At 42.3% G+C, this 11,794-nt stretch overlaps 1 protein-coding gene across 3 annotated transcripts in view; it reads right to left on the bottom strand.

Moving 5' to 3' along the window:
* Positions 1–373: 373 nt before the first annotated feature.
* CLEC16A (C-type lectin domain containing 16A) overlaps positions 374–11,794 on the bottom strand; it is a 369,068-nt gene continuing 357,647 nt past the window's right edge. For 2 of the 3 annotated variants that reach the window (XM_068244692.1, XM_068244690.1), the window contains one exon: positions 374–1,161. In XM_068244692.1, coding sequence (XP_068100793.1) covers positions 779–1,161 — 383 coding nt within the window. In that variant the 3' untranslated portion in view covers positions 374–778. The remainder of the gene's footprint in view (positions 1,162–11,794) is intronic. The other variant, XM_068244691.1, reaches the window with a different exon arrangement.

Raw genomic sequence — 11,794 nt, 5'->3', positions numbered from 1 at the left:
GCCATTTCAGCAGGGTCACAACATACAGTAGTGGCGGCACTTTTTCATTCCTTCTAGATGCCTGCTAAAGGGCATGACTGTGACCTAGATTTATAGGTTTACTCACTTGCCATCTTTCTCTACCGACACAGGATCACGCGCACACACACACACACAAACAGGCGCGCACACACAGCTTTAAAAAGGTAGTGCAACAAGCAATGAGGATCTGCAAAGTTCAGAAATCCACAGCCAGTCCAATTACAGCTCATTGCAGTCTGGTCAGTTAGCAGAAGAACTGTAACTGGCAATGTGTGTTACTGCTCTGCATATTGTCATTACTCCTATCATTGCTTCACTGAATAAGTCCAATAACACAACTCTAGACTACTCCTTTAAATATAGTTCAAATTCATTGCCTAGGTAGTTGAAGTGATGAAGCCATGGAAAAGCAGTTACTACCAAAATGAAGAGTTCAGGTATTCATCTTATTACAGTGATTCTGACAACTGGTAAAAGCATCCCACCTACATCTATGCCATGGAGGCAGCATGGGAAGTCTGTATGCAGCATTTGCAGTAACAGGCCAGTAGCTCTTATACAGCTGTGCATATCTGAATGTCCTAGCTTGGAAGTGATAATAATGGGAGGTATTTAGGAAAAGGTCCATCTGTATTTATCCGCTCAAGAGGGAAAAATAAGTGTGTAAATTCTGGCTTAATTGCAAGTCTCAATGCTGCAGACTATATGGCTTTCCAAATCACATCAGAAAAACAGATGTGAATTTATATCCTTCATGTCACTGTCCATCATCTTCCACTGCTGTGCTGCTATCAGCATTTTCTAGGCCACCGAGTTCAGCATTTTCGTCTTCTTTCTGGGAAAGACTCCCGGAATTTGAGGGAGTTTCCAGAAAACAGCTGAAGGCGTGAATACTGTGCGGATCGACAGGAGGGACCAGAGTAAGAGATTCCACGCTGAGGGCGTCAGTGTTATCGTCAGAGATTAGGGAGATGGTTGGCTGAGGTGTTGGAGTCAGGCTAGGAGCCAGGTTTGTGATCTCACTGTCCGCTTTCCATAGGGAACTCTTTCTAGGTCGACTGGTAGAAGACTGAGTCTCTTCAGTGGTCTCCATTTGACTAGAAATGGCCGTTGGAGTTTGGTCAGGAATGGAAGAATCATCTGTAAAAAGGAATGAATAATTAATGAAGAAAACAGAAAGCACTAGATGAATTTTATAAGTTGGACAAAGCTGCTAATCATTCTAGATTTATTGTCATTTATGGAGAGTGTAGGCAGTACATTGTGCAGAGTATGCCTCGCCTCCTGATTTCTGGTGTATATACTACAGTGACCTGTTGTCTTTCAGATCCTTGTGTGTGCATTTCAGTGATTTCCCCTAAACTTCTAAACAGTCAATGCTCTGAAGAGCTGGACTGTGAAGGGTCATGGAAGTGCACAGTGTGAGAAATTATTTTGTATTATATGAAAAGCAGAATCCATGAAACTGCTTTGGTCATTGTTATGAAAATAAATGTGCCACATGTATATGCATGTAAAATAGCACATTTCCCATGATCCTTTGTAATGTTTTGGCTGGTGCACACTACAAGAGCTTTTTAAAGGGTGGAGATTTTAAAAACTCTTGCTAATGCAATGCTATGGGGGATTTTTACAAAATCGCATCGCTCCAGTGTTAACACACACATGGGATAACATTAGCAAGAGCTTTTAAAATAAAGCACTAAGAAAAGCTCTTGTATTGTGAACAAGCCCTTAATCTGTCCTCTATATCTGCAGTGGGTAATGCTACCTCAGGAAATCAGTTCAGCCTCAGTTAGCAGACAAGGCTTTGCCTGATAGGTGCATCTTTGGCCACTTATGACATGCAGTCTTCAAGTCTACAGAGAAAGACTCCTAAGAATCCAATTATTCCATTTATTAAGGGCCCGTTTCCATTTGAGCCGCACACGTATGCAAGATGCGTGGCGGCACTTCTGGGTCTGCGGTGACGCAGACGAATCCCATCAGCCGTGCCATGCACGGCTATGGGATTCGCAGCCTCCCGCACCATTTCGGATGGAGATGCCGGCCGAATCGCTAGCGCAAGCGATTCGGCCGGCAGTGCAATTGATCCCTATGGCAGAGTTTCCCTGCGCGATTCACCTGCGGGGAAACTCTGCGGATTCGGCGCGGAACCCGCGCAAGTGGAGATGGGCCCTAAAAGTCAATCACGCAGAACGGAACTGTACACAAACCTGTTTAATATAAAAAGGTGCTGATTCACAGAGTAACAGCGTTCTCAAAAAGCATTATCAAACTGCTCAGATGATCATTACAATCAATCAGCATGCACTATGCGGAAATGCAGGTGCAAGAAACAGAACAACTCATCATAAACAGTATACAAAAGCTTACTGCTCACATTTGTGTCACACAAAATCACAATGCTGGCATTTCTGTCCCATGCAGGATACAAGGGAAGGAAAGAAAAACAGGAAATATTTCATAAATGAAATGTCTTCCACACTGAAAAGGGGGAACATTCACCTGTGTGAAATCTCTAGTGTATAAGGTTTCCTCTACAAATGAATAATTTCCCACCCTGTGAACACAAACACAGAAGTTCAGCTGTGTGAGGTATCTGGTGTTTCACAGGAATTTCTTCCAAAAGGGAACATTTCCCACACTCTGCAAGTAGAAGGATACCTGCACTTTTATAACTGCTGCTCTATGGAGGAGTTTTTTTCTAAACAAAAAGCTCCACACTTGAGAAATCAGGGGAGCCCTTCCCACACTGTTTCAGAGAACAAATCATATCTTGTCTGCAAGGTTTCCCTTACAATAGAACATTTCCCACACTCTGGAAAAAAAAGGAATTCTATATCAAGAACAAATATATAACAACCGATTCTAAATGAAATCTTGCAGCTTTTCTCACTTCCTGCATAAAATCTGAGATGCAGCAACTCCCTCCCCAACACACCCACTCTGTTGGATGTGCACTTTCCTCAATACCCTATATCGATACTAAAGGCTCATACACACATCAGACTATAGTCTTTGGAAAATGAAAGATCACAGACCAATCTTACCACCCTTCATGTAGTATGAGAGCCATACCTTCACAGTCTATTCTATGGAGCGGAACTCCCTATCAGAAAAAAATCTTTGCAAGATGCTGCACACACAGATGCTGTACAGACACAAAAGATCAGTATCTGCAAAAGGTCTGTTCCTGCCAAAGATCCGTTCCTGCAAAATGCATTCATGGTCTATGAGATCTGCAGATCATCATACACACCTTGTTTAACAGATATTCATCTGCAGATCAGACAATCATCTCCAGATCTGAAAATCCATCCTGGTGGATCTGATCTGCAGATGAATGTCTGTTAAACAAGTGTGTATGATGATCTGCAGATATCAAAGACTATGAATGCATTTTGCAGGAACGGATCTATTGCAGGAACAGATCTTTTGCAGATATTGATCTTTTGAATGTGTACAGCATCTTTGTGTGCAGCATCTTGCAAAGATTTCTGTCTGACGGGGAGTTCAGCTCCATAGAATACTGTGTAGGTATGGCTCTCATACTACATGGAAGGGGGTAAAATTGGTCTGTGATCTTTCATTTTCCAAGACTATGGTCTGATGTGTGTATGAGCCTTAAGCCAGAATTAGCATTGGACAAGGCCTTCTGCCTCAGTTTATTTCCAGAATTCAAGTATGATATACAGTGCTTTCTTTTTTTAAGCTTTGAAAAAGTCCATTCAGTATACCGGATCCTATTGCTACCACATATAATAAAATGCCATAACTGGAGATGCATTTCATACACACTTAAGTACTGTAGCTGTCCCCTCCATTGGCTCAAGGGTGATCGGCTGTCACAGGCTGAAGCCTATGACAGCCGATCACAGTGATAGGCTGGCGGGGACACTGTAAAAAAAAAAAAAAATAATACAGTTTTATTTAAAAATAAAACAAATACATATTTATTAAAAAACAAACATTGGGGGTGTGATCAGACCCCGCCAACAGAGAGCTCTGTTGGTGGGGAGAAGGGGGGGAAATCACTTGTGTGCTGTGTTGTGCGGCCCTGCAGCGAGGCCTTAAAACTGCAGTGGCCCTTTTTGTGGAAAATGACCTGATCTTTAGGGGGTTTACCACCGCGGTCCTCAAGTGGTTAAAAAATAATAATATGGCAGCCTCCATATATCGCTTACTTCAGGTTTCCTTTCAGGGAGATGATGTCAGCCGTTAAGGGCTTCCAATGAACAAATAAAGCTAACTCCTCGTGTGTTGCAAGTAGACAATAGTACTGGGTGACGGAACACAGGAGGCCTGGCATCATCATTTGCCAGTTTGTTTGCAGAAATCTTTGATACTCTTGAAGGGGTTCTTCCGCGAATGAGGAAAAAAAATAGAAAGTGGTTTATGCATAAACTATTAAACATCCTTCTAAAATAGTGTAAAAAGTTTTTTTTTTAAAATGAATGGTTTCATCAATAGAACATGTAATGTAAATAGTGATGGATGATGGCTGGGAGGCTAATCCATTTGTTATGGATGAAATCCATATGTTTATGAAAAAAAAGTAAAAAAAAAACACCCCTAACAAATGGATTAGCCTCCCAGCCATCATCCGTCACTATTTACATTACATGTTGTATTGATAAAACCATTCATTTAAAAAAAAAACAAAAAACTTTTTACACTATTTTAGAAGGATGTTTAATAGTTTATGCATAAACCACTTTCTATTTTTTTCCTCATTCGCGGAAGAACCCCTTTAACTATAGGAGCTTGTAATTCCACACCATTCTGTTCTGACGTATTAGATTATGTGGTCTGCTAATGTTGCAGAAAATTCCCCTAACATGCAAAATATGTACTTTCCCATGAAGCAAAAGTTAGAAAATAAAAGCCACTAGCAGCTGATGAATTAGCTGGAGTGTGCAATAAAAATGACCTGCAGGTAAGGCCTATCACTTCCTATGTGGCAAGCATTCAAAACACACTTGCAAGAAAATTAATACTTCCAATGCTGTAAAACCGCATGGTCCAATTTATAAAAAAAAATTCAAAATTCCTTTTACAACAATCCATAGTATATACGTTATAGGAATATATTAAAGCATGATACAGGGTTCAAACATGATTGCACCATAGCCGCCATGCAAGGTGTGACAGCATGTGAAGTCACTCCCTTGGCCACACTCAATGTCCAAGCTACAGTAGCTTTGGAAGTAGATGGTACATCTAGTGACCGGACAGACTACAATATGTCAAGCATATGGATGGATTCCTCCTTGATTTGGATTCAAGTTATCAAGTCCTAGGCTATGCTGCAAACACATTCATGTAAAATATCAGCAGGACTCTATCAAGGATGGATGGCACTGCAAGTATTGTACTACTCATTGCATTCATACTGTCCAGAATCGATCAGGTAATAGGTTGGATATGTTGGGGGCAAGAGATGTCTGATTTGAGCAAAGTGATTGACTTGGCAGAAAAAAAATCAATACACGTACCAAGCTTCACAGAGCTTTACAAACAATGACTGAGATTTGGTGCTCTACAGAGATTCACTAAGATTTGGGGGTTGATTCACTATAACAAATAGCGTGCCTTATCACACTTAACATGCCTTATCAGAGTTGCATAGCGAGTGCTACTTATGCCTGCTAATTGGCAATGACTAGAGCTCCACGCATCCTGCCCGGAACTCCTGCACTTTGATTGGCCCAATAGGCTGCCTGTCACTTGACAGGAAAATTGACAGGCAGTCTATTGGACCAATCAAAGTGCGGGGATAATGTCCTTTAAAGTGATTAGACCCGCAGAGGCTCAGGGCAGGACGCGTGGAGCTCTAGTCATTGCCAATTAGCAGGCATAAGTTCGTAGCACTCACTATACTACTCTGATAAGGCTAGTCCATAACCTGTTGGTTCTGTCAGATTATAACTGTTTATTTTTTTTTAGCTTGAGTGGCCCTTTAAAGGACCACTGTCGTGAAAAAGTAGGCAGTTAAAATCTGACAGAACTGATAGGTTTTGGGCCAGTCGATCTCCTCATGAGGGATTCCCAGGGTTTTCTTGGTTTTCAACAGCATTTCCTGAACAGCACTTGCAAAGTCTAACTGACAAAATAGTGTGCAAAGTCTAACTGACAAAATAGTGTGCAAGTGAGTAGGGAGGCTGGCATCTTACTATTTTGGCAGTTAAACTGCTGTTCAGGAAATGCTGTTGAAAACAAAGAAAACTCTGAGAATCCCCATGAGGAGATGGACTTGCCCAAAACCTGTTGGTTCTGTCAGATTTTTACTGTCTAACTTTTTTGTGATAATGGTCATTTAACGAAGGCATCATGATCATCGTCCTGGTTATAGGAGCTGCATTATGAAGTGTACTCCACAGTACCGCACTTTGAAATTATAATGAGGACAATGACACATATTTAAAGGGACTCCGAGCAGTGCAGAAACTATGGAAAGATGCATATAATTTTAAAGCTCTCTCTCCTCTTTTCAATGATATATAAACTGCCGCCCTACGCCTTTTAGTTTTCGCTATTTTCACGATTGAAATTGCAGCGGCCGCGATTTCAATCGCGAAAATAGAGAAAACTAAAAGGCGTAGGGCGACGATTTAAATCGTCGCCAGAAAGAGGAGAAAGAGAGCTTTAAAATGATGTCCATCTTTCCATAGTTACTTGTATTACACAGGACGACACTTTCCCCAGTGTCAGCAGCTCCATTCAGCAGAATGAAGCTGCTGACTTTAGGAAAAAGTCGCCCTGTGTAATACAATGTAACTATGGAAAGAGGGATATCATTTTAAAGCTCTCTTTCTCCTCTTTCTGGCGACACCTAAATAGTCGCCCTACGCCTTTTAGTTTTCTCTATTTTCGCGAATGAAATTGCGGCCACGGCAATTTCAGTCGTGAAAATAGCGAAAACTAAAAGGTGTAGGGCGGCGGTTTATATATAATTGGAAAGAGGAGAAAGAGAGCTTTAAAATGATATGCATCTTTCCATAGTTTCTGCACTGCTCGGAGTCCCTTTAAAAGGACTTGAAGGCCCTTCAAAATCAAGTGCCCTTTTTATAAAAGCGATTCATGTTATATTCAACATGCCAAATCATTTCACCTTCACCATTCAGAAATTTACTGCTGCTTCAAACAGATTCTCCAATATCTAGATGGAAGGTCTTTCTCTTGATTGATTTTTTAGCATCTGCAGAAGGATGCAGATCTAGGGAGACAAACAGTCACTGCAGTGATTCACTTATTAATATTCTCTGATCTGGTGAACACAATTATTTCCTATGGAGATTTTCACTGTTATTTTTCTAGTTGTCAAATGTTACTAAAGATTTGCTGCAAATGGTAAATCCTCTTTATGGTGTTTTCCTGGAAATAAGATGCTGCCAAATGCAGAGGCTGAAGCTTCTAAGTTATTCAGACCACGTATACACCATGCAGCCGAACATAGTATCGTTAGGGAAACCACACACATTATAACGACCAGGGGCGTTGCTAGCACCAAAGATCAGTGGCACATTCCCAGGATCTATTCTGGGGTGCCCCGGATGTCCCCCAGGCCGGGTCAGCTGTGGTGCCTCAATGGTGAGCATGCTGCATCAATAGGGGTATGTTGGGTGCTGTGGTGCTTCTATGTGGGCATACTTGGGCTGCAGTGCCTGCTGGGTGCAGTGGTGCCTTTATGGGGACAAGCAGAGAGCCGTAGTTCTTGTATGGGGTCATGCTGGGAGTTGTGGTGCCTAATTGGGATGCCCGTGGGAGCATGGGAGGCGGTCCACTAGAACAGGGCTTTTCATCCTTTTCACTAATTGTACCACTTTTATTGCCTGAACATTTTCAAGTACCACCAGTGTGCCTGCACAGTAGATTGGATGCAATCAGGTTTAGCTGTTTCTGCTGGAGCCTGAACAGAGAGCAGCTACTGTGCATGCACACACCGATGAGGAGAACTTGAGCTCCCAGTGCTTGATCCGCTCTAATGAGGAGGAAGGGGGAAGCCTCTTTAGGATCCAAAGGCCTCCCCCTCCCCAAGGTAAGTACCCCCAGGGTACATCACTGCACCGTTTGCCTGGCTGTCTCTTCCCAACTGATCTGAGGTCTGAAGTATGCAGCAGAGCAGCACAGCTAGGAGAGAGGGAGGGGGAGCCAAACTTTGTGGAAGCAGGACAGGACCAGGACAAGTGACAGGTGGTCAAATAAAGTGGCAGGCAAACCTGGTTTGTACCACCTGGCCAACAGCAAAGTACCACCGGTGGTACGCGTACCACAGGTTGAAAAGCCCTGCACTAGAAGGTCAGGGAACAAGTAGCAGAACTAACAGTGCACAGAGGTATGTGGGACAAGCATGAACATTCCTCTGTGCTTATCCTAGGTAGCCTTGCTCGGATCAGGTGTCCTTTAAAGGACACCCGACGTGAAAATAAACTAATAAAATAAACAATCTATCTTCCTTCTCCTAAAAATGACTTAAGATATTCCACAGTTTTATTTTATATTTAAATCTACTTTTTACTTTTTTACTGTTTTATTGTTTTTGCTCAATGAGACAATCATTGAAGTATGCCAGAGCTAAAATTTATGAACTATTGACCCTTTTTATCTCTTTCCTGCTCTCAGAAGCCATTTTCTGCTAGGAAAGTGTTTTGTAGTTGTAATTTCTTATCAGTGAGGGTCACGCTATAGTCTTACCCAGTCCTGACTCAGGCAGGAACTGCCACTTACATACCTGATGTTTAACTCTTTCAGGCAGAGAAAGAAAAAAAGGACCACAGCATAGTTATTTGTGAGCTAGGCCCTGTACATAAACAGGTCTATCTCTTGTCACATGTCACCTCGGGTATCCTTTAACCTCGAGGACTGCAGTGTTAAACCCCCCTAAAGTCCAGGCCTTCTTTAACTAAAAGGCCAGCTGCAGGGCCGCACAACACAGCACACGAAGTGATCCCCCCCCTTTTCCTCCCACCAACAGAGCTCTCTGTTTGTAAGGTCTGATCGCGTCCCACCCCCCGTGTTATTTTTTTTAAAATAAATATTTGTTATTTTTTTTGTTATATTTTTCACTATCTATGTTTTTTTTTTAAACTCCCTCCCTCTTCCCAGCCAGCCAATCCTGGCGATTGGCTGTCATAGGCTTCCGCCTATGAGAGCCGATCGCTCTCATGTGCCCAGGGGGACAGCCGTGTCACAAGGCTGTCCCCAGTACAGCGCTGCTGCTAATCGCAGTGCTGTACTATATGTAAAGATGGTGGTTTTGCCGTCTAACAGTCTCCCGAGCGGCAATTGCGGCTTGGAGACGGAGGGCGGGGTGGAGCTCCGCCCTCTGAGCAGGAGATGTGCGCGCAGCCTGCGCGCAATCTCCTGCAAAATAGAGCCCCAGGACTTGACGCCAATTGGCATTAGGCGGTCCTGGGGCTGCTGGCGTGGGGCGGTCGGCAGGTAGTTAAGCTAGTAAAATACGGCTTAGTCATTTTCGTTGTCACAATATAATTTTTTTTCCTCATGCCTCTACAACATGTATCTATTACACTGTGTCCCAACTGGTGATTTTTCTCCCGTGCTATAGCCAGTAACGTCTGAGGAAGTCAAGATAAACACAATGTACAGTAGACAGTATTAACATAAACCGCTATATAATTTTTATAACTAAGCTTGCATGCATGCCACTTGAGTGGTATAAACCTACACCGTGGTAATTCATATCTCTGCTTTGAAAGAAGTGTTATCGCGTGATACATTTATTCCAGATAGTGACAAGGAAGTAAAGATTCGCATGGCAAGGAAACACATGCAATAAATAATAGGTCTGGGAATTTTTAACCATGCAAGTTACAGGAATATTAGTGGACAAGGAAGGAGGAAGCGTTTCATGAGAAACAGCAATACAAAATAGTGATGTAATACTGCATGTTCAAACTGATCCTGAAATAATAATATAAATGATAACAACAAACATGACTATCTACAATAACATAAAAGCAGATTCCTTATCACTCTGCTCCCGCACGTAAAGGCAAAAGACAGTGGCAGGCATAAATGGTGCTTTACTATTTGCACTATCAGGTATGGCGTTCCTTGTACAGCTGTTGTAGTACTGCGCCCGATAAGATCCTTGAAAATATTTCCCCTTTGCTCCAGCATGGTACAATACTTACCTACCTCTGCTCTTCAGGCTTAAACGTAAAGCCTGGTACACGCTATGCAATGTTTACTTCAGATCCTATTCGAGCTGTTGAGGTATATAGAATTTTTTTTTTCCAATTCTGATCAGATTTCCAATATTTTTTCCAATTGGATATCAATTGAAAATGAATTGAAAGAACATACACACGGAACGATAGTAGTATTTCCACCGATATTTTAAGGCATGTCCAATCTGCTTCCGAGCAAGAAAGAAATCAATTGAGAGCTTGGCATCATTAGGTGACAATCTGTAGGCTGCATATTTTATTTTTCCAGATCTGATCATTTTCTCAATCTGAAGTAGAAAATTGCATAGTGTGAAACAGGCCTAATGCTGGTAATACACAATGCGTTTTTGAGGTCCATTTGTCGTTCGATCGAGTTTCGATTTGTTTTTCAGTTGTCAGTGGAGATCTGCTTTTGTGGCCTGACAAGTATTTTGATGTTCAGTTTGTGATTGAAAGTGCTAGCATTTCTAATTACAATAGTTTATGAAGGCAAAACCTGGAGTGCATCATTACGGCACTTCACCCTCTATATTAGAGTTTAATTTTTCTCAGGGTAGAGTTTAATTTTTTTCAGGGTAGCCAAAATGTAATCGAGGCAGAGGCGCTAGGCTGAGACATAGATACTTGTTGCTGTATGCTCCCTCCCCTATTGCCTGATGAAGCGAGCTTGATGAAGTACCAGGAAGTACCTCCCAGGTCGCGGCTTAGCTTCCGATTGGAGGAAGCTCACAGGAGGTGGGCAGCGGTGGGGACAGAGGTGGGGTAGCGCATTGAATGACATTGAGATAGTAAATCGACGGCTAGTGACAAGGAGACTGTCACTAGACGAGCGCTTTACAGGGGGCACAAGAGACCCTGGGGGGAGGGGGGGGGGACTAGAGGCGGCAGTAGCGAGACCCAGAGGCATGTCATTACGCACAGGACATGATTCTGTGGTCTCTTAAGATTTCAAAAACCCGCCTCTGGTTCTCTTTAAAGCTGAATTGTTGGAAAAAATACCTTCAGTTTTAAGAAGGCAAACCACACTAAGGATTGCTTTTTAGTAGGAGGGCTTTTCAGTCTCTTTTAGTCCCCTTACTTTCCTTGTGGTTTTGGATCACCCTGTGCTGTTTGGTTACTCTGTCACAGATACAGCCTGAGACACATTAGAACCACACGCTACATACAGGCATTTTAGGCCATTATCAGTAAAATGTGTGGACGAACATAGATACAGTATTTATAGTGAATTGCAAAGGAATTGTATAGCTTCACCCTCTATATTTACAGACCAGTTTCTATCACTGTTACAAATGTATGATCTGATGTCTCAGATTCAACTCTTTTACTTGTCTATATTAAACAAAGTGCTCGTAGCATGGTTAGGCAATAGAACAGGGAGATTTGTGTTAGGGGACAAGGAAGATGGAGGTTAGACTAAACAATTAGGGTTAGGAGGTTAAGCATTAGGAAGGACTTTGCATTAGGATTCCGGGAAGGACTGTGCACAGCTCCTAAATAAACAACTCAGAGCAATGCAGTTCTAAACTTACTATTGAGCGCAGAAAAATCATGAAGGGGTTCCCACACTTTAAGTT

Source organism: Hyperolius riggenbachi, chromosome 7, assembly GCF_040937935.1.
Source record: "Hyperolius riggenbachi isolate aHypRig1 chromosome 7, aHypRig1.pri, whole genome shotgun sequence".
In the NCBI taxonomy this organism is placed as follows: domain Eukaryota; kingdom Metazoa; phylum Chordata; class Amphibia; order Anura; family Hyperoliidae; genus Hyperolius; species Hyperolius riggenbachi.
The sequence above is the reverse complement of the archived record's forward strand: the minus strand, read 5'-3'. Positions and strand labels throughout refer to the sequence as shown.